This window comes from Taudactylus pleione, unplaced genomic scaffold (assembly GCF_031769625.1).
Source record: "Taudactylus pleione unplaced genomic scaffold, aTauple2 ptg000004l, whole genome shotgun sequence".
Lineage (NCBI taxonomy): Eukaryota > Metazoa > Chordata > Amphibia > Anura > Myobatrachidae > Taudactylus > Taudactylus pleione.
In genome coordinates this window covers 4,822,781-4,846,845 of record NW_028284407.1, presented here as the reverse complement: position 1 = coordinate 4,846,845, position 24,065 = coordinate 4,822,781, and the positions used below count along the sequence as shown (strand labels likewise).

The 24,065-nt window shown below is 46.6% G+C and overlaps 1 protein-coding gene across 1 annotated transcript in view; it reads right to left on the bottom strand.

Moving 5' to 3' along the window:
- Positions 1-24,065, bottom strand: part of RAPGEF4 (Rap guanine nucleotide exchange factor 4) — a 168,657-nt gene that overhangs the window by 23,251 nt on the left and 121,341 nt on the right. The window contains exons 19-22 of the mRNA XM_088468239.1: positions 23,030-23,127; positions 21,207-21,332; positions 19,286-19,464; positions 17,602-17,692 (exon numbers count right to left, since the gene is read on the bottom strand). Coding sequence (XP_088324365.1) covers positions 17,602-17,692; positions 19,286-19,464; positions 21,207-21,332; positions 23,030-23,127 — 494 coding nt within the window. The remainder of the gene's footprint in view (positions 1-17,601; positions 17,693-19,285; positions 19,465-21,206; positions 21,333-23,029; positions 23,128-24,065) is intronic.

The following is a 24,065-nucleotide window of genomic DNA, read 5'->3' as shown; positions in this document are numbered from 1 at the left end:
ATTGCCTACACGGTTTAGTGTGGGCGCAAAGTGTGTACTGAGCTGTACTGTGAAGCCTAAGTACTAACTGGGTAGCTTCGGGACCAGAGGAGTAAAGGGGCTTGGTTTGCACTGCGTGACATGAGGGGGAAGGGACACTCAGGCAGTGAGGAACTGTCTGCGCTCACCATCTGCATTCTCCACTGCATGCCGACTACTAGCTGAGAGCAGGGCAGCGGTTACATTTAAGGCATCCAGAAACCGTCACACGCCGGGTCTGGCAATGCCTCTGGCTGCCTCCACTCATCTCTGTATAGTGGAATCGGAAGTGCTGTTTATAATCCTCTCTCCAAGCCCAAGCCATACCCCTGTGCCAGTGCCCCCTACTGGTAATGGGTGGTCCTGTGGATACCCAAACCACCCTGTAGTTACGGTAATGTCTAAATTCCCTTCGCGGAGAGGACCCTGATTTCATCAGCTACTGTACAACGTCATTCCCTACTATCCATGTGGGCTTAGAGGGGGAATATAATATTCTGGCGAGCGATGCGAGCCACCGAGCCTGCTAGGGGACAACTCTCTTCTCTAGGTGGCCTTAATGGGCATGAACTGCACTTCCACCCTCACTCACGTCACTTCCAGGTCCCTAGCGAGAAGGGGAAATAAGCTCTACCCTGTACCCTGTAGTTACACCTATGTCACCTCTCACCAGGCAGCTTCCTCCCTATATTTCCTGCCACAAACTGGGACACTAGTGCGTCCTGAACACAATGTTCAGGACCCCGGGATGCGCGTCCAGATTCCTGGATGTTCCCGGTAAATCCGGGATGTATAGCATCCCTAGTTACATCAGAAATTATATAATAATATGAGATATGGTAAGAACTTACCCTTGTTATCTCTATTTCTACGAAGTCCATAGGGTTCCACAGGATACCTTGGGGTATAGGTGTGACGTCAGTCGCAGGGCACCAAAGAGTTAAGCTTTCAGCCTCCCAGGATGCACTAGGTCCCCCTCCTATACCCCGCCCCCGGGCCAAGGCACCTCAGTTAGTTACCAAGCCATAGGCCGGAGGAGGAGAAGGAAGAGAGAGAACAAAGATCTGGACACATACAAGAATCACATTCTCACCAGAGGGAGACGGAAAACCGGTGACCAGAGCAAAGCCCATCTGCAGCACAGGTGCGACAGGGCGGGAGTCCTGTGGAACCCTATGGACTTCGTAGAAATAGAGATAACAAGGGTAAGTTCTTACCATATCTCATATTTTCTACTTCAGGGTCCATAGGGTATCCACAGGATACCTTGGGGATGTCCCAAAGCAGTATCCTTTAAGGGTGGGGACGCTCCTGTGCAGAAAGGAGAATCCGCCGCCCGAAGGAAGCATCCTGAGAGGCGAAGGTGTCAAACCTGTAATACCTCACGAAGGTATGGACAGAAGACCACGTAGCAGCCTTGCAGATCTGAACTGCCGAGGCACCACGTCGAGCTGCCCACGAAGGACCCACAGACCTAGTGGAATGAGCCTTCAGAGAAGGAGGGACCGGTAGGCCTTCATGAAGATAAGCTTCAGAAATAGCCATACGGATCCAGGCTGCCAAAGTTTGCTTTGAAGCAGGCCAACCCTTTTTACGGAAGCCAAAGAGGACAAACAAAGCGTCCGACTTCCTAAACGAAGAAGTGCGGTCAACATAAGTCCTTAAGGCCCGCACAACATCCAATGAGGCCTCACCCACGGAAAGACCCGGTGAGTTAAAGGCCGGAACAACTATTTCCTCGTTAATATGAAACTGGGAAATAACTTTGGGAAGAAACTCGGGCCGAGTGCGGAGCACTGCCCTGTTCCCATAAAAAACCAAGAAAGGGGGTCTACAAGAAAGAGCCCCTAACTCAGAAACACGTCTGGCCGAAGCAATGGCCAGAAGGAAAACAGTCTTAGCTGTTAGCCATTTAAGATCCACTGAGCCCAGTGGTTCAAACGGCGGTCCTTGGAGAGCCCTCAGGACCACAGCCAAATCCCAAGGCGCCACAGGTGGAACAAAGGGCGGCTGAATGCGGAGAACACCCTGCATAAAGGTGCGCACATCCGGGATTGTAGCAATCCTACGGTGAAACCAGACAGATAGGGCCGAAACCTGTACCTTCAAAGAAGCAAGGCGAAGCCCATGATCTAGTCCCGCTTGCAGGAAGGCGAGAATCCGAGACAGACGAAACTCCCGCGGTGCATAACCTCTCGGTCGACACCACTGGAAGAACGTATGCCACACGCGATGGTATATCCTCGCGGAAGACGGTTTCCGAGCTCGTAACATGGTACGCACCACAGAGCTGGAAAACCCCCGGGACCTCAGCATGGCCGTCTCAACAGCCACGCCGTCAAAGACAGCCGAGTCAGGTCCGGGTGAAGGCAAGGACCCTGAGACAGAAGGTCCGGTCGTAGCGGCAACCGCAGAGGAATGTCCACGGACAGACCCTGAAGGTCTGAGAACCAGTGCCGTCTGGGCCACGCGGGAGCTATCAACAGGAGCGTCCCTCCTTCCTGTTTGAATTTCCGGATTACCCGTGGAAGAAGGGAGACCGGAGGGAACAGGTATGCGAACCGGAACGTCCACCGGACGGACAGAGCATCCACCAGAGACGCCCCTTTGTCTCTTGTGCGAGACCCGTACACCGGCAACTTGTTGTTGTGCCGGGACGCCATGAGGTCGATTTCTGGAAGACCCCACCTGTCCACCAGTAGTTGAAAAACGTCCGGGTGCAGGGACCATTCCCCCGGATGAACGTCCTGGCGACTTAGAAAGTCCGCCTCCCAATTGAGCACTCCCGGGATGAAGACCGCTGATATGGCCGGAAGATTGCGCTCCGCCCAAACCAGGATCCGAGAGACCTCTACGAGAGCCGCCCGACTGCGAGTTCCTCCTTGCCTGTTTATGTAGGCCACGGTGGTAGCGTTGTCCGACTGGACCTGCACCGGGCGACCCTGGAGAAACCGCTGTGCCTGCTGGAGAGCATTGAAGACCGCACGGAGTTCCAAGATATTTATTGGAAGCTCCGCTTCTGTCGGCGTCCACCTGCCCTGGAACAAGTGTGGACCCGAAACTGCTCCCCAGCCCCGAAGACTGGCATCCGTTGTCAACAGGACCCAATTTGGAACCCAGAACGGACGTCCCTTGTTGAGGTGGGTCGTCTGTAACCACCACGTAAGGGACAGGCGAACCTCCTGGGTGAGCACAATCGTCTGGGACTTCAGAGACTGAGTCAGCCCGTTCCACTTGGACAGGATCAGGTGCTGCAGAGGTCTGGAGTGAAACTGGGCGTATTCCACCATGTCGAACACCGACACCATGGAGCCCAGTAACCTCATCGCCGAGTGTAAGGACACCCGGCGGCTGTGCAGACAACTGCGCACCCTTGACTGTAAAGCAGAGATCTTGTCCTCCGTCACGAAGATCCTTTGCTGTCCCGAGTCCAATAAGGCTCCAAGATGCAGAATCCTCCGAGACGGGATTAGAGTGGACTTCTGCCAGTTGATTAGCCAGCCGTGCCGTTGCAGCAGTGCAATGGTCAGGTCCAAGTGGCGTAACAGGAGCTCTGGAGATCCTGCCACCAATAACAGGTCGTCCAAATACGGCAACATGCGGACTCCCTGCAGCCGCAGAGAAGCCGCCATGACCGCCATCACCTTGGTGAAAACACGTGGTGCTGTTGCCAGGCCAAAAGGTAACGCCCGAAACTGGAAGTGGTCGCTGCTGATTGCAAACCTGAGGAACTGTTGATGGCGCCAAAGAATAGGGACATGCAGGTAAGCGTCCTGTATGTCCAATGACACCAAGTAGTCCCCAGGTTCCAGCGCCAGAATGATGGACCGTAGGGTCTCCATCCGAAACTTCGGGACCCGCAAAGACTTGTTGAGTGCTTTGAGGTTGAGTATCGGACGATATGACCCATTGGGTTTCTGTACCAAAAATAGATTTGAATAGAAACCCTGGCCCCTCTGGGAGAATGGAACCGCCACTATAACTCCAGCCTGGAGCATAGTGTGCAATACCTTCCGCAGCTCCGTAGCCTTGTTCCGGTCTGATGGGAGACCCGTGGTGAAGAAGCGAGCCGGGGGTCTGTGCCGGAAGGAGAGGGCGTATCCGTGGGAAACCACCTCCAGAACCCAAGTGTCTGTCGTAGTGGTCGACCAACACTGGGCGAACTGTAGCAGGCGGCCTCCCACCCTGGGATCCCCCAAAGGGAGGCCCGGACCGTCAGGCCGCAGGCTTGTCATCTGGCTTGGGGGCCGGACGTCTGGTACTCCATGCCTGCTTCCGGGGCTTGACCGATTTCTTAGGGCCAGCCTGTCGAGGAAACGACTGTGGTTTGGGCCTGCCCTGGGCCCTAGATGACCGAAAGGACGATGGTCCCGAACCAGAAGGAGCAGCGGCCGACGGGAGACAGGCAGATTTGGCTGCCGCCAGCGTGGCCACAATCTTATCCAGATCCGGACCGAAGAGAACTTCTCCGGTAAACGGCAACGCTTCCAGACCTTTCTTGGAATCTGCGTCCGCCTTCCAGGATCGCAGCCACAAGGTGCGACGAGCAGCTACCGCTGCTGAAGAAATTCTAGACACCAGAGTACTAATGTCTAGAGCCGCCTCGTTGATGTAGGTGGCCGAATCACGGAGATTGCCAATCAACTCCGCCTGATCGGCCGGACAGTCGGATTCAAAAGAAGCCTCTAATGAATCCGCCCAGCGCTCCATCGCTCTGGCAACCCAGCAAATGGCCATAGCCGGCCGTGCTGCCCCCCCTGCAAGGGAATAAGCGGACTTCAGGCAGATTTCTACCTTGCGGTCCGTAGCATCCTTAAGGGAGGACATGGATGGCATCGGCAATGTGGCACTACGGACAAGACGGGTCACGTGAGAATCCACCTGTGGAGGGGATTCCCACTTAGCAAAATAATTATCCGCGAACGGATAAGCCACCGCCAGGCGTCTCTGCGGCTGGTATCTTTTGCCAGGTTGTTTCCACGCCTCCTCTAAATGGTCCACCAACTGACCCGAAAGAGGAAAGACTGTGGCATCGCCCTTCACATCTTTGAAAAAGGCATACTTAGATTTAGCCGCTGGGGGAACTTCGTCCTCAATCACCAAGGCTGTGCGGACCGCCCGAATAAGTCCAGGAATATATACTTTGGACTTAGCATCAGCGTCCTTAGTATGGAGAGGTTCCTGATCGTAAGGATCTAGAATCTCCCCATCATCAGACGTCCCTTCGTCATCCTCATAAGGAGCGGACAGAGACGCCACCGGCCTTTTATGAGACCGCATCACAGACTCCCCTTGCAACACATCCGACAAGTGCTGTACAGAACTTGTCAGGGAGTTAACCCACGCTGGCTCCTGAGAACCCGGGAGCGGGGAAATAGGGAGACTGTGGGGTACCACCAATTGTCGTGGGAACCCCTGCATGGGTGACGACACCACAGACTGCTGGGACAAACCCATCGGAGTAAACGCGGGCTGCGGAGCTAACTGGCCCACTAAAGCTGTTAACGCCTGAGCGAAACAAGCCCAGGGCGGCTCCTGTACCGGTGCTGTAACCGTAATAGGCCGCGCCATGGACAAACACTGCCGGCAAAGGCCCTCCGCGCTACCCTCCCCCTCCGCTAACGGTACTTGCACGTGGTACACTGTAGCCGGAGGGGAAAATCACTTTCAGACATGATGGCACCACGTATGTGACCTCTCTCACCAATTAAGTATTAAATAGGCGAGAGACCACCCTGCAGCACCGCACCGCAAGGGCTTTAGCAGAAAGAACAGGGACAGTAATAAAGCTGACAGTTTAGAGAAGAAAAGATTACAGGCAGCAGCGCTAGCACAGTCACATACAATGCAGAAAAATAACAATTCCTGCACTAACAGCGCTGATCACTCAACTACACAGACACAGGGCCTGGTAGGACACAGCGCTGCATACACAGACCTGACCACAGCGGAGGAGAGGTATGCGGGGGGACCCAGACCACGATGCTTCCGTCCAGCGCTTCCAGCAGCGTTCACCATGCGTTCTGGAGAAGATGGCCGCCGAGGAGCAGAGAGGAGGCTGGCCTGGGGGAGGAGCGCTGCCACAGGACCAGTCGGCAGCATGCAGAGAGGGCTGTGTGCAGCGGGGGAGGCGCCGGCTGTGAGACAGGGAAGGCGCGCTCCCCTGGCATGCATTTAACCCCTGGGACGCCGCAGCGCTACCGCTCTGCTGCGGTCCGCTGTCCCAGGGGGTAGTGGAAGCGCAGGTTGGTCGCCTGGCTCCACGCTGCAGCCAGTCCCCAGGGAGCCCCCTGCCTGGGGACTTAGGACCATGTGATCAGCGGGGACCCACCGCGGGACCCCGCTGCTTACCTCTGTCCCCCTTGAATCCGGCCATGGTCCGGAGCATCTGGGGTCACCGCTAGCTGTGACCCCAGACGCCCACCAGCATCCCCGGATCAGTACCGGCGTTCTGGTACCGGCGGGGTGTAGGGAAGACAGCATGGACGTCAGGACTGACTGTCCATGCTGTTCATCCAGATGTGCAGCCACAGCTGCATGAAGAATAAGCTTCAGGGGCTCTTCTAGCCCCCACTCCAACAGGTGCACCCGACTCCGGCCGGGCACCAAACTAAACTGAGGTGCCTTGGCCCGGGGGCGGGGTATAGGAGGGGGACCTAGTGCATCCTGGGAGGCTGAAAGCTTAACTCTTTGGTGCCCTGCGACTGACGTCACACCTATACCCCAAGGTATCCTGTGGATACCCTATGGACCCTGAAGTAGAAAATATGTTAAGGGCTGTACAGTCAGAAAGTTGCTCAGTTAGGCTCACACTCCTGAGATAGTTGTACATAAGTTTATCTGGATCAAACATAATTTATTGTATTTGTTAATAGAACTTCTACTAGTGTATGTGACTTGTTTGTGATGTCTACCCCAGCTTTATGTATACACTCTCCTGCAGATAATCATGATCTATAAACCCCGGGGCATAAGATGGGATCATTCACAGTTTGGACAGCCCAAGTTGTTTCTTGTTCTGATTTTATATAGTCTAACAGGGCTAAGAACTCTATGATAAAAATGTACAAATGTATTTGTTAAAATCTCGCCCAGCGTGTTGCATCTGTGGTGCATCCCAGCATGAGGCTCCCAGAAAACTTCTCAGGCAGGGACAATTAGGCTGAAGAGCGGTAAGACAGGAGGCAGCAGTGGGAACAGGTGCAGCTGAAGTGTCTGCAGAAGCTCTAGGTACAGCAGGGCCTGATACAGCAGGCTGTGGTGCTGCAGTATGAAAGGCCTGCACTTGGTCCTGAAGTTTATTTATTTTATTTATTACCAGTTATTTATATAGCGCACACATATTCCACAGCGCTTTACAGAGAATATTTGGCCAGTCTCTGCCCCAGTGGAGCTTACAATCTATATTCCCTATCACATGCTCACACACATACACACTAGGGTTAATTTTTGTTGGGAGACAATTAACTACCAGTATATTTTTGGAGCGTGGGGGGAAACCGGGGAAAACCCACGCAAGCACAGGGAGAATATACAAACTCCACACAGTTAGGGTCTTAGCGGGAATCAAACCCATGACCTCAGTGCTGTGAGGCAGTAATGCTAACCATTATACCGTCTGTGAAGTTGTACGTGCCTTCCTTGTAGTCTTTAAGGACTGTGCTTTGCTGGGAGAAAGAAGTCAGGACTTTAGGGCAAGCGTGTAATGATGGAGATGACAAGTAGCAAACTAGACGTAGACTTAAGCTGGCCGCACATCTAAAGATTATCTGTCCAAACAGCCAACTAGCCGATTGGTTGGAATTAAAATCTGGTAAGGTATGAAAAGCAAATGACAATCAGCAATTTGCTCCCAAACGCCAGAAAATGGGACAAAAACTGTTGTTTGAACAAATTGTTTAGATCAAACATTTCACAAACTTGTCTGACGACCATTTTCATCTGTTTTCTGGCATTTAGGAGCAAATTGCTGATCATCATTTACTCCCATACGTTACCAGATTTTCATTCCAACCAATCAACTAGTTGGCTGGTTGGACAGATAATCTTTAGATGTGTGGCCAGCTATACTCTGCATAGCAGCGAATATATGCTCTATGGGCCCTTTTCAGAGATTTCTGGAATGTCATTATTCTCACAAATCTCCGATCTGTCTTTTACCTGTGCATGGCGCAGAAGCCGCACTGAGCATGTGCAGAACTGGTCCTGCGACGTCAGTTGCAGTGCCCTGTAAGCTGCAGCAGCCAGCCAATCACAGAAGCCGCAGTGGGCGACTTACCACAAGACGCCTCCTGCAGCTTCTGCATATTTTAACATAGTCACTGCGTACAAAGACACAGTGGCGGTGCCTTTATGGTTCCCCTCTGAATCAGGCCCTATGATCGTAGGTCAGGAACCAATGGCGTGTCCATTATGGGTGCAGAATTGCAGTGCTTACGGGCCCCTGGGTCCAGAGGGCCAGCACCTCACACCCTGCACCTATATATAGTTATACTTACCTCTATGCAATCTCTAAACACTGCCTTGCAGTGTAGCGCTGGCGCTGCAAAAATCACAGGGAAAATGGTAGTGACCATTTTCCCAGGGACTTGCGCATATGCAGTAGAAATGTCCCTAGGCATAAGGCATGGCCACCATTTTCTTGGAGACCCGAGCATGTGCAGTAGATTCTGGCACCAAGCCAGAATCTACAACGCTGCCAGAGAGGAGGGGTCCCCGCAACACGTCTGCACACAGGTCCTCTCCTCTCTATCAGGAACAACTGAGGTCTGATGTACTTCCAACTGTAAATCTGGCTGAAGACGCAACATTTTTGGTGACATATTTTTCAGGCCAATTTGTGGGTTTCTAAAACCCTGCAGGTTCCTGTCAAATATATAAAACTTTATCTGCTAATTAACAATTTATGTCCCACAAAACTAAATCTTGTTTTTGCATACCGTGATTGTAAGAAGTATTCTGTAAGGCTTTCCTATCCACCGCCCTTCTCCATCAACACGTACAATATTTGAACTTTCCAAAACAGCAGTCATTTTGTGCAAAGGGACGTCACATAAATGGCGGTGCACTGGCTGTATTACAATGTCACCTTGTCATCTGCAGGTGCCATGCAATGCATGTCCATTATAAAAGTGACCTCCACATTTCATTATGGATATTTGTGACGGACTCACAGGGGTAAATTTACTAAAAGGAGCTTTTCAAAGCTGAAGCGTCTTTGTATGTTGGATTTAAAAGGTCAATAATATTAAGCATAAAACATGTTCAGTTTTATCTTAACATTGACTCTGTAAATGCAGCTGCCGAAACCACCAAAGACGTGGAGCGTTGAAAAGCGCAGCTTAGTAAATTAACCCCACAGTTTCCCTGAATAATGTGTTGATAATGATAATAAAATCTGGTGACTGGTGTAAATGTTCATCCTCCCAGCACAGATTCATAGGAGTGTTTAGTGAGCAGATTATATTGATATTTGTAACCTTGTTGCTGTAACTAACTTGTAACATAAACAAAACACAATTATTATATTCTGATTTGCCAAACACAGAAAAAAACCCCCAACAACAACGAGCATTCTTTATGGGTATGCATCTGTGAGTGATAATTGCATTGTAATATGCACAAGCCAACTGTGAAAACATTGAAATACTAATCACATTGGCATTATGACTTATGAGCAACAATCAGTGCGATCAGTAAACATTTTCCCATCTAAATTGCCTGAGCAATAATTGGGGAATGAAAACTAGTGCAAATGATTAGAGAGCAGATCCAGAAGAAATATGGCATCTCAGAACTAAGGGGAAGATAAAAACAGCAAGCAAATCACATCCTGCTCATATTATTCTGCAAGGAATCAATTGTAAAAGCTGGTTTTACAATTAGAGGAATATCACGAGCTGGGGCCCCCAGGATCAGCCTATTGGATGTTCTTGCAGGCAAAAAGCACAATCCTCAACGCAGAACAGTGTAGATATTCATTTAAATCCCCAGATATAGTTAGATAACTGCACGTACATACATATGTTCATTTTGAGGGACAGCCCCACAATATATATATATATATATATATATATATATATATATATATATATATATATTTTTTTTTTTTTTTCAATTTGACAACATTTTGAATCATACATTTTTTTACACCAGAGCTAAAACCCGGGTTATTGCAGTGTTAACCCGGGTAGCTCCTTGGTGTAAAAGGGGACAGGGTTGGATTTCCGGGTCGAGTGACCCGGCAATCCAACCCAGATAACTAGCAGGGTTTAACACGGGAATGACCCCTGAAACCCTGCAGTGTAAACGGCGCGATCCGGGTCACGATGACCTGGAGCGCGCCGCATGCCGGCTTCAGTGGCGCTTGGAGATGACATCATCTCTAAGCATCCACTTCCACGCCGGAAGAGACGGGTCACTGCAGACCCGGCTACGGTGTGAACAGCGCTGTCTCGGGAACTTCATGGGTCGGCGCTGGCTAAATTCCAGGTCTGATCCGGTTTGGAACACTGGGCCTGATTCAGAGCCGCTCGTAAGCGGCCGCTCGTTCGCTCCGAGCGATGTTTGCACAACTGCGCATGCGTATGGGTCGTAATGCGCATGCGCCAACCAGTCGTTACGGTCGGAAATCGAGCGCTCGCAAAATAGCGAGTGCCTGCTAATTTGAGTGACAGGATGAGGCGTTTGTGGGTGGTAACAGGGGAAGGTGCTTGAAAACGGGGAGTGGAGATCCGAACGCAGGCGTGCCAAACGGTCAAAACGGGCGTTTTAAGGGTGTGCATAATTAACAAAGCAGCGTCATCGACCACGTCACTTGGTTGTTTCTTAGCCTGAACTGTTCGCATGATTGCGGTAGGAAAATCCTACCACAAGCACTGCGAGCAGTTCAGACGCCTTTCGATGTACTCGATTAATCAAATAAATAGCGGAGATGACGTAGGATGCGAGCGGCCAGGGGGCGTCTTTACAAAATAGCAAGCGCATGTTTCGTTCGCTCGCTCAGACATAGAGGCGTCAACAGACCGCAAAGAGCGAGCGCCCAATTTAAATAGCCGTCCCCTTTTTCTGAACGAGCGAGCACAAATAGCGTCCGGCTCTGAATCAGGCCCACTGTTCCAATCTCCGGGTCAGACCCGGAATTTAGGTATAAAAGCAGTATTAGAGGTAATTAGCAAATATCACTGGGGAAACACACAATGGAATATATTTTCCTCACTACAATGGGATTTGCTGTCCCAGCAACAGAGTCACGTCACAGGGCCTGATTCACTACCGATCGCAACTGCGAATGCAATAGCGACTACGCACGCAGTTTCGCTGCGATAGTATGCTAATCCATTGAGATCGCTATGCCGCCGAAGCACAACATAAGGACGCCCACTTTACCTTACACACATCCGTAATGTTTAGCAAGACTGCAAAACCATCGGTAACACTGAGTAGCATCGCAGGCTCACGCACTTGCACAAGCTCTGACTTTATTCAGGTATTGCTAACCTCATCACACGCTATGAGGCCTCAGACTGCATATGGCATCACAGTGGATAGTTTATGCACACCCAGGCAATAGCGTTCAAACGCATTGGCACGCCTACGTTTCCCCGACAACTCCCCCATCACCACCCCAAACAGTGCTTATTGTCAATCACTCTGCAATGGGTCTGCGTAGTAACTGTGATCTCAGTCCCGATCGCAGTGGCCGAACCGGAACAATCGGAACGCAACCATCAGCCGATTTTGTGCGTAATCGCAGTTGCGATCGGTAGTGAATCAGGCCCACAGACAGTATTATGTAATAAGGGAGCTGGTTCGGAATAGCACGCACCGGTACAGTCACACCTCCTACATCCATCCTCTTGCTGAAGTGTCCTCTATCATTATCTGCGCACATTTGCACCTGCCCTATACCTAGGGATAAATTTACTAAGAATCGTGTTTGGTCGATTTTTTTTTGGAGATTATGGTGCGATTTTGCAAATTGGGGATTTACTAAAACCAAAATCGCACCTCAAACAAACACACCGAATTAATACAATGCACATCGGACCAAACCTTGAACCCTTACCATTGACACACTTGCAAATCATGGATTTACTAAGAATCTTGTGTGCCAAATTGCTCCTAAATCGCATCTCAAATCGCAAAATCAACAGACGACTAAATCAGTAGCGTGTTTGTATGTGGAAAGCTTTTCTATTCGTCTATCCTTAATCATGATGCTTATAAAGGAGATAAACGCAGCTGCGTCACTGTCTGTGATTTATACATAATATACAAATTAGAAGTTACATTGGAATTGCAGAGTAAACAGAACATATGCCGCTTATAGTCTCACTAAAACAAGTGAAACAGCAAAAACTTGTAATAAACACACAGAAATAGTAAAGTAAGTGAGTATACAGTATATTACAGCTATTTTAATGAAAGATATAATATAATTTCAATGTACATAATATTTTACTCTTAATACGATACACAATAAATGTATTCTTCCCTATTAAATAAGTCTAAAATTCCTTCCAGTTGGGAAACATAGATGTTGAACTACTATAGGTGCAAGAGGTGCAGCTGCTATGAGGCCCAGAGCTGAGAGGGGCCCATCTTCTTTTGTCAAAGTTACATGTGTTATATACATTTATCACCATTGGGTGGTACACAGGGGCCCTTGCAAACTATTGCTATAGGGCCTCCAAATACCTACAGTAGCGCACGCAGGGAGGGTTTCTTAGGACCTCATTCAGACCCGCTCGCTAGATGCAATCGCTCTCATCCAGCGTATGCAAATTTGTCAAAGTGACGACATGGGAAACGATTGCTCGCCAAGGCACAAGCACACCCACTTTAGCTGTGCGAGCGATCGCTCTGTGTATGCAGACACCCATTAGCATATGTTGAGACGCCCACTAGCGCACGTCATCTCCAGGAAGTGTATTAAAACATTGGTACATCGAGGACCATCGGTAGCCACCGCAGCGCTTGTGGTTGCCTTACCCTGCCGCAAGCACTGCGAGGACTTCAGTGTAAAAAACAGGCATGTGACCTGTACTATGACGCTGCCTGTTAATTATGCACACCTTACAAACGGCGTTGAAACACCGATGCACGCCTGCGTTCGCACCTCCACTCCCCCGTTCTTAGTGTCCTGCCCCTGTTACCACCGACAAACGGCCTCTCCTGTCACTCATTTCACTAGGCTGTCTTTGCTGGGCGAGCGAGCGGGCTGTGATCACAAAGAATAGTTCGCGCACGCACAGAATGAAGTGTGCGCATGCGCATTCACAAACCATTGGGCCGCTTGCGAGCGCACAGCACTAGCGAGGGGTCTGAATGAGGTCCTTAGTACCTAGAACCTCCCTGACATAAGGGAGAGCAAGCACCATGTTATTAAGCCCCGCCCCCTTGGGGCAAAATGCCGTCATTTGTGGGTCAATGGGGAGGAGGCGGAGCCAATGTGATGTGAGGGGCGGGGCTTATCGACATGGTGTCTGGTCCTGTCCCCATCCCCAATGTGCAGCTGCTGCAAGATAAATGTGTGTGTAATGTATGTGTGTATATATATATACAGTCAGGTGCATAAATATTGGGACATTGACAGAATTTCATATTTTGGCCTCTATTCACCACCACAATGGCTTTGAAATGTAACAAACAAGATGTGCTTTAACTGCAGACTTTCAAATTTAATTTGAGGATAATTACATCCAAATCAGGTGAACGGTGTAGGAATTACAACGGTTTCTATATGTGCCTCCCACTTTTTAAGGGGCCAAAAGTAATGGGACAAACTAAACAATCCTAAATCTAACTTTCACTTTTTAATACTTTGTTGCAAATCCTTTGCAGGCAATTACAGCCTGAAGTCTGGAACGCATAAACATCACCAGATGCTGGGTTTCATCCCTGGTGATGCTCTGCCAGGCCTCTACTGTAAATGTCTTCAGTTCCTGCTTGTACTTGGGGCATTTTCCCTTCAGTTTTGTCTTCATAAAGTGAAATGCATGCACAATCGGATTCAGGTCAGGGGATTGACTTGGCCATTGCATAACATTCCATTGCATAGAGTTTTTTAGCCTTAAAAAACTCTTTGGTTGCTTTTGCAGTATGCTTCGGGTCATTGTCCATCTGCACTGTGATGCGCCGTCCAATGAGTTCTGAAGCATTTGACTGAATATGAGCATATAATATTGCCCGAAACACTTCAGAATTCATTCTGCTGCTTTTGTCAGCAGTCACATCATCAATAAATACAAGGGAACCAGTTCCATTGGCAGCCATACATGCCCACGCCATGACACTACCACCACCATGCTTCACTGATGAGGTGGTATGTTTTGGATCATGAGCAGTTCCTTTCCTTCTCCATACTCTTCTCTTCCCATCACTCTGGTACAAGTTGATCTTTGTCTCATCTGTCCATAGGATGTTGTTCCAGAACTGTAATTGCTTTTTTAGATGTTGTTTGGCAAACTCTAATCTGGTGTTCCTGTTTTTGAAGCTCACCAATGGTTTACATCTTGTGGTGAACCCTCTATATTCACTCTTGTGAAGTCTTCTCTTGATTGTTGACTTTGATACATGTACACCTACCTCCTGGAGAGTGTTCTTGATTTGGCCAACTGTTGTGAAGCGGTTTTTCTTCACCAGGGAAATAATTCTTCTGTCATCCACAACAGTTGTTTTCCGTGGTCTTCCGGGTCTTTTGGTGTTGCTGAGCTCTCCGGTGCGTTCTTTCTTTTTAAGAATGTTCCAAACAGTTGATTTGGCCACACCTAATGTTTTTGCTATCTCTCTGATGGGTTTGTTTTGATTTTTCAGCCTAATGTGGGCTTGCTTCACTGATAGTGACAGCTCTTTGGATCTCATATTGAGAGTCGACAGCAACTGATTCCAAATGCAAATGTCACACCTAGAATCAACTCCAGACCCTTTACCTGCTTAATTGTTAATGAAATAACGAGGATATAACCCACACCAGTCCATGAAATAGCTTTTGAGTTGATAGTCCCATTACTTTTGACCCCTTAAAAAGTGTGAGGCACATATAGAAACTGTTGTAATTCCTACACCGTTCACCTGATTTGGATGTAATTACCCTCAAATTAAATCTGAAAGTCTGCAGTTAAAGCACATCTTGTTTGTGTAATTTCAAAGCCATTGTGGTGGTGAATAGAGGCCAAAATATGAAAATTCTGTCAATGTCCCAATATTTATGCACCTGACTGTATATTTGGACCTATGGGTAAAATATTGTGTATGATTATATTGAAATAATTTTATATCTTCTGGCAGCACAGACGGTGTAATGGTTAGCGTTACTGCCTCACAGCACTGAGGTCATGGGTTCAATTCCCACCATGGCCCTACCTGTGCGGAGTTTGCATATTCTCCCTTTGCTTGCGTGGGTTTCCTCCGGGTACTCCGGTTTCCTCCCACACTCCAAAAATATACTGGTAGGTTAATTGGCTCCGAACACAAAATTAGCCCTAGTGTGTATGTGTGTGCGCTTGTGATAGGGTATATAGATTGTAAGCTCCACTGGGGCAGGGACTGATGTGAATGCACAAATATTCTCTGTAAAGCGCTGCGGAATATGTGTGCGCTATATAAATAACTGGTAATAATAATCTTTCATTTGCAGATCATTAACATGTAGGGGCCTATTTATCAACACTTAAAATTGTTAAGTGTTAAATTAGTTAAGAATTCTCATTGGTTTTTTACAAAATTTTCGGTGGTATTCATCAAGTTTAATCTACATTAGAATCACATCCGAAAAAATGCCATTGCTGTGTTAACATTTTTTCGGATAGCGATACTTTCCTACCCAATCTTTTGCCTAACGCTGGCATAGTACTGCAGTGCGCATGCGCAGCCTGTCCTCTTAACAAGTTTATTAAACATTTGCCTACAGTACACTTACTATTGCCCCGTTGGACAGTAGCGTCCAAGCAGCGGCATCAATATGAAGTGGCCGGGCCCCGCAGCTCAAGGCAGAGGGGAGACATCAGGACTCGGAGATCCCGAGGCAGCAGTGGCGGGGGTAAGATTTGTCCAGCTGCAGCAACGGAGGAGAGGGCGGCAGCTGACACGAGGGCGGGAGGAGGAGCGCACTGCTACACAAGCTGCCGTGCAGTCACTGGCAGCTTGTGAGCTCTTTCGGAGAGTGAACGCCGTCTACGGATGGCGTTCATTTACAACATCAAATAACGAAAAGTGAAGATTTTCGGGGTTTGATGAATACAATAATTTCTACATCCCCATACAACCAGTATCTTTGTTGTATTTGTGAGTTCAAGTGAAAAAAAATCAATCTGATTAAAATCGCACACACCACAAATCGCACACACACCACAAATCACACACACCACAAATCTCACACACACACACACCACAACTCACACATACACCACAAATCACACATACACCATAAATCACTCACACCACAAATCACACACACCACAAATCACACATACACCACAAATCACTCACACACACACCACAAATCACACACACACTACAAATCACACACACGCCACAAATCACACACACGCCACAAATCACTGAGGATCAATAAACAGACAGTCAAACATGCTTCTTAGTAAATTTGAGATCTGAACTCGTTCCGGCGATGTCCAGCGATTTCAAATAGACATCAAACACGATTCTTAGTAAATTTACCCCTTAGTGCAAGATATACGTCCAAAATCAGATGTATCTGTGCGTACGCCCAACTCTGCATAGCTGCAATTACAGATACACACCCTGAGAAGACTTGGCCTAAGTGCAAATGCCCCATTGCCGCCCAGGTGCAAACATTCAGCTTCCAGGAAAGATGCGCATGAGTTGCGCATGACTCAAAACCAGTTGCATCACAAGGGGGGTTGCGGCCTGCACCCGGGTGTCACCCGTCGAGGGGTGTCACCAAGGTGCAGACTCCCTCTCACTGACAGGAGCCGGGTGCTGCACTGTAGCATTAAGTGCAGCACTCGGCTCCTGTCACTGAGGGAGCTGGCTGGTACTCCATCCACACAGGTACCTCCTGCAACCCCCCTTCCTTCCCAAGTAATAGGCATGGGGGTTGGGGCCGCGTGACCACGTCCCTTTCTCGCGTGACCACACCCCTTTTTTCGGCGGCGCGTCCCTCCCCGTTGTGCTCATATTCACCAATAGTTGCACACGCTTCTGCACAGAGCATGCAACTCTGAATCAGCAAGACTGTCTCCATTCCGCTGGTTGTCAGGGGCAGCCGACAATGTGGCTGAGGCAGGAGAAGATGAAAGTAGATGGATCTTCCGAAGGGTTATTATTAGTTTACTAATGACTAGTACTTAGATTTTTTTTTCTTTGTCTTAAGAAAAGGTTTATATTGGACGAGTATTTCCTTTAAACTTGTGTAAATAAATGGATGAAGGCAAAACTGCCAAAAGAAGATGTGACAGCTTCCAAAATCACCAGCTCTAGGCTACTTTAATATGTGTATTACTACATACTGCCTTGTCCGCCAATATCCCCTTAAGCTTAAACAAATTGCTAATTGCGAGAGACACTGATGGTAGGAGTTGAATTCTGTAATGTACTTACCTCCCAGGTTAACGAAAGCCGGCTCACTGCCACATTGCTCAATCCCATGACAATCGCGAAGAATGAGTTTAAATTTTTGTACTCTTTGCAACTGCAAAAAATAAAAAATATATATATTTTTGAAAATCAAGAAACTCAGGCAATACTGGTCATACTGAGGTGTTTTACTTTCTGGAAGAAATATAAAGCACTCGCGGATGGTTACATTTTTTTTAATTATATTTAATTTGTAATAACACCCACATAAGGCTGGTGGTATCTGAATGTGATTGAGAAGGTATTGCATCATTAGTCTATTTTCATTCATTTGCTTGTTCTCCTGTACATTTTACTCTTTGCATTGTTTTATTCCTTCCCTAGTCCTCCCTTTCTGTGCCTTTCAGTGCTGTCTTTATATAATCATTGGTTGTTAATTCCAGTTGCTCCTGGATAGCTGGGTACCAGTATGTAAAATACAGAAAAATTGTTAATGGAAATAAAAAATAACCAGGGGGTAGATTTTCTAAAACACGGTTTGGCAAAGCTGCCCATCATTGTTGGTTTTGAGTGGTGAAGAATGCAGTTACCAGATACAGGTAGCATTATATACACAGATATAAAGTTTAAATTACTTTAAAAATTAATATATTTTTTTAAATAACAAAAAAAAAAATAATAATAATAGAACAGAACATATTTACAAAACTGACCTTCTGAGTGTATTTTGTTTATGATAGCAAAATAAGAAATCAACTAGGGTGGACCGTTAACCAACCAATGTATATTCATTGTATTAAATTATTGCTGAGTACTGCCTTTGGTACATAACTGTCCCTGCAATGGAAATCCCAGCTGAGATCTTTTTCAGAGAATCGCCCTAGAAGCGGAAGCTGATTTCTGCCAACTCTCCTTTTGTCTTCTTAAATTTGCAATAAAAGGTACATTTAACCTTTTTTATTTGTAGCCCTGTGCAAGGTCTAATAAAATGAAAGTCAACAGTTTCCTCCTTTCTAAGATGAAATTAACACATTAGAAGGATAAAAACATGACGTTAGCCAGACTTACTGAGCCGCTGCACTTAGCCCTCTATCTTTTTGTTGGCAATGCACTTTTGAATTTCTGTTTAAGGCTTTTTTTTTAATGTGCTTCTAAATTCCATAGTCTTTAGCGATTGTTATATTTTTTAATTGGTCGTAATTAAGTATTTTCCTGGATCCCGCTGCTGAACGTGAACACATTTTGAAATTTATGTCTTTAAAGGATTTTTTTTTTCTTTTTTTTTCAATACCCTGCTGCTTTTTGAAGCTATAAATGCTCGCAGAGAAACACCTTTAGCATTTTTTAATGCAATTGCTGAAAGTGAAAAGGATTTTGAGAGAAATAAAACAGCCCTCTAACCAGCGGGCTTAAATAGACAAGCCATAGGAGAGCAGTCCCAGACTGTCAGAGGTCACGCTGGCGGCCTACTGTGGATATGCAGTCAATCCTCAGGCTAAGTAGGAGACATTTTCTAGTGGACGGTGAAAACAAAAATGTTTCACTGCACATTATATCTTTATTCAAAACTATCTTCATAGCGCGGAGAAAAAATAATATGTCACAAAAGGCTCTAATGCACAAAATGGTAAAAATCCTCTTAGAACGTAAAAATTATCCCTTTAGATTTTTTTCAGACCGTTTCGGGGATTGCTACAAAAATACTTACTGGGCTGCAATTTTAATAAATTTCTTCAAGAGTTGAACGCGTTTGCTGAGTTGAGGGCACAGACAGATCTCGGTCACAACCCAAAACTGTATCTCGTTGAAACGCCTCAGAAAGAGGTCCAAATTGGCCGTTGTCTTTTTAAAATTGTGCCTTCCGAAGGTGTGATAGATCAGCTCCAGCTGGAAGAAGGGAATAATAAGAGAAATGTTGATATGTAGAGGAATGTAATTGACAAATCAGGTATTTAATTTTGATGGAAGAAGTTTAAATATTTTAACTAACCGGGCGCTACAAAGGGTTGTGCTTTCCAAATAGCAGCTGCTAGAGGTAGGACACAGGACCTCATTCGTTAGTTGCAAGCGGTCGGTCTGAATCAGGGCGGCCGCTTGCATCCTGAACGACCACCTCCTTGTCGATCGTTAAGCTGTGGGTTACCACCCACAGCTTAACGACCGACCAGGTTGATGGTCGCGATGGTGATCACCATCGCGACCATCGGGGCTTACCACCAGACTTTAAGGTTGGGTCTGGGCACTCGCAAGCCCCAGGGAGCTTTCTGCTCTGATGGAGCAGGAAGCTCCCCACTGACATCACTGATGATGTCAGTGCGGCCGCCCACAAAACGGTAGGTGTTCGTAAAGGAATGCCTCCATTTTGGTAACCACGACCCCGGCCTGCCTACCAAACGGGGGCAGCTGTCAATCAACATCGACAGCCGCCCCTTTGGTAGCGAGCTCCGGAGCGACAGAGTTTCTCTGTCGCTCCGGGGCTTGCGCACGTGCAGTGCGGCCGCTGCGTGTGCGCAGGACTAACCATCGAGTCAGTTACGAGCGCATCGGCGCTTGCGACAGACTCTGAATGAGGTCCACAGTCTTTCTCCAATAAACAATAACAAAGTATAAATAATAACAGCGCTATAAGGACAAATCAAAGATAATACTTCATGCAAAATGTAAAAAGGTATATCTAATGGTGCATTGAATGATTTTACAAACGATCTGAAAGATTTTACAAACGATTAGAACGATTGAATGATTTCAGACAGTATTAACATGAATGAGATCGTCCAAATCTGACTGCAAACACATCAGATGTCAGATATCGTTATCTTCTTTCAGTATGAATGATTGGACGATTTTTTATATCGTTATCGTTCAGATCTGACACAAAATCTGACCGTGTGTATGCACCATTAAACCTTATTGCATAAAAGAGGCATACATTCATATATAAAGGATCACTGATCACATAACAGACCCCATTTACCCCCAAGTATGTGCTGTAATTGGACCAATTTCTGTGGTTGGGATGTAGTTTAAACCTTGGCTGTCGAGATGCCAGCGCTCAGAATACCGGCGCCGGAATCCCAATACCAGTCAGATATCCGCCAGCATCCCGACCCCCATCATCCCGATGGTAAGTGGGGTTAGGGGGAGGGTTAGACACTAGGGGGAAGTTCGGGTTAGGCAATAGGGGGGGAGGGTTAGGCTGTGGGGAAGGAGGGTTAGTTTTAGGGTTAGGATACTTACCGACTGGTATCGGTATCTTATCCCTGTCGGGATGCCGCCATTGAGATTCTAATCCCCCGGGATCCCAAATGCCAGCATCCCGTACCCAACCCCAATGGTTGTGTGGATATTAACTATCAAAGTTAATTTCTGGATATATCTTAATGTAAACGGCAGCTGCTCCCAAAAGTAGTTGTAGATGGTTATTCCAAATAGAAGACAAGGCCACAAAAAATCCACAACATGTCCACAGTCGTCTGGGGTGAGAATATTGGGGTCGAATAGGCCCACCTAACATGTTTTGCTGACATAACCTGCAGCTTTATCAAAGTGCTGATATTATTACATTTAGAAGACCCATCTTTAAAAATGTATGACGTATGAAAAAAGAAATGGCAGCGAATACAGAATACCTCATGGACACAATTGAAGAGGTCCCAATCATGAATTGTCATCTGGTAGGCCAAGTCTTTGGAGCTCATAAGTTCAAATGTTGACATGGTCCCGGCAGATGGGCCCTCCTGCTCTGGAATGGCTGCCTAAGTTACAAGACATTGAGACTTCTTAGAGCACAAATACTTCATATTCATCCATTCCAGAAGGACCAGAGATATTTGTTAAAATTTCCTGGGGTACAGTGTTCCTTGAATAATGAAATATTTCAGCTTCTACTGTGTGCGAGTAAAAAGAATAACTGTGTTTAAAGCATAACGTGTATGAGAATTAAATGTTGTATTACTTTTGCTTGAGCTGAACACAATATACTATTCCACACATTCCCATTCACCACTGGCCGCCTTCATTATTATTTTCGTGTGTTCAACAAAGTGTGTACTAAACTGCGACTTACAAATAACTGACCTGTCAGATCATGTGTTACAATAATAATCAGTATAAGGCTTTAAGTGGAGGCTCTGTAAAGAAAGTCCAAAACTGCCACTTAACAGTTTATGGAGTTATTATGACTAGAAAATAACAATAAGAATCTTTTACATACATTTTATTTGTAATACTGATTTCTCTCATTTTAACACATGAATTGAGATATCCCCTTTATTACTTTATATCAATGGACATTTTTGTGAAACTAGGGTGCCTGACACTGAGTGGCACGCAAAAGCGTACGCAGCAGCGTATATCAGCGGTCGCCAGTCTGAGACTTTGTGCAAATGACGCTACAAACTCATTCCCTTGTGTACATCTGTTCTGTTGAATCTGCAGTGACTGAGATGCCCACTTTTAGTGTCCGTGTATGCTGTAATACTGATTAGTATGTCCTCATCCACCACCATCGGTAGCACCACCCAAATGATCACCACTCTATGGCAGGTGCAGTTTGTCCCTCTGGCTGCCACTGTGCATCCGGGAATGCATCCGCTTGCACTGACATGCCCGTGGAACACTCCCATAACATGCCCACGGCATTACTACCCACCACCCAGTCACTGCACAGGAACGGCCAACATGTCTGATACCTTCTGACCTGAATGCGACAGAACCTGTATACGTACACTGTGTGTAACAAATGTGCCGTAGGGGGATTCTGACATTTTTTAAGCATGTGTAGTTGCAATAAAAATGGGTCAATTACGTGACCATTGGCATTACTGTATATCGCCCTTATTGTAAATCCAAGCCCAACCACCATAGAGTTATTTCTAGATTACCAGCTTGTCTATAGAACTATAGAAGAGATAAAGCTTCCTAGTAACTAACCAAAAAGAAATCTTACGATTAAGATTATAAAAGAGAAGAAAAAAAAGTAAATATACTGTAGAATGGGAACATCATAGGTAACAAGCAGATCTTGCAGTTCCACTTGCAGGGGCCAATTCACTAAACATCTCCCACATTCTAGATATATTCAATATAATGGTGGTTGATGTAAATGATTTAGGGAACTTCTCGTGTGGTCATTATAATTAAAAATTTTCTGTAATGGGTTTGTAATAGTCTTAGATATGGAAATTAGAATAACAGGGACCCAGTCTCACAAATCAACATGGTTGTTAAATTCAGCTTTTTGTAATAACAAATATTTAGCTATTTCTTTGCAAGGTTAAAAGTCGTTCTTCCCTTCCAGTATCAGATGTATATACCTGACCATGACGAGTGAAGAATATAAACATAACTGTACAAATGAAAATACAACAAATTGTAACACACCTAAAAAGTATACAATATTACACATAATCATATAAGGGGGAAGTGTCAATGTCCTCACAACAGTACCTACCAGGGAATCAAACTGGTCTCGAGGACAAGCAAACAGGCGTCCGTTCACACTAAGCGTTGTAAACACAGAGATATCATTTGGCTTTAGCACCACTTTTTCTGGAGGTGAAAAAAGAAACATTTTCAGCAAATAATACATAGGTACACCTAATATGACTCCACACCCCTCCTACTCTGTCTTCTGTACAGTCCTCATACAATACATGAGTACTCCTTCTAATATGACTCCACACCCCTCCTACCCTGTCTCCTGTACAGTCCTCACACAATACATGAGTACACCTTCTAATATGATTCCACACCCCTCCTTCCCTGTCTCCTGTACAGTCCTCATACAATACATGAGTACACCTTCTAATATGATTCCACACCCCTCCTTCCCTGTCTCCTGTACAGTCCTCATGCAATACATAGGTACACCTAATATGACTCCACACCCCTCCTTCCCTGTCTCCTGTACAGTCATCATACAATACATAGGTACACCTAATATGACTCCACACCGCTCCTTCCCTGTCTCCTGTACAGTCCTCATACAACACATGAGTACACCTTCTTATATGATTCCACACCCCTCCTACCCTGGCTCCTGTATAGTCCTCATATAATACGAGGGTTGTCCAAAAAGTAATGCCTAAATGCTCATAACTCTGAAATAATGGGCCTGATTCTGGTAGAGCCGAAAGTACTCTAGGGCTTGTAGCAACGAGATCCTACCACAAGGGTCTCGTCACAAGCCCGATGGTCTTGACCATCACGACCATCTTCCTGGCTGCTCGCTATAGCTGTGGGTGGTCACCCACAGCTATGCGAACGGCCAGGAGGCCGCTCTGAAAAACAAGAAGGACGGCCCTGATTCAGAGCAAGCGCTCTGTCAGAGCGTCCGGCTCTGAATCAGGGCCAGTATGCAATATTTATTTGAAACTTTGTCAGTTTGTAGTTTAATATGTCTGCTAGTTATATATGTATTTTTGTTTAGGTAGTCCAAGAAATACCATGGAATCCAAGATGAAATAAACAGCCGTCATTGAATTTCT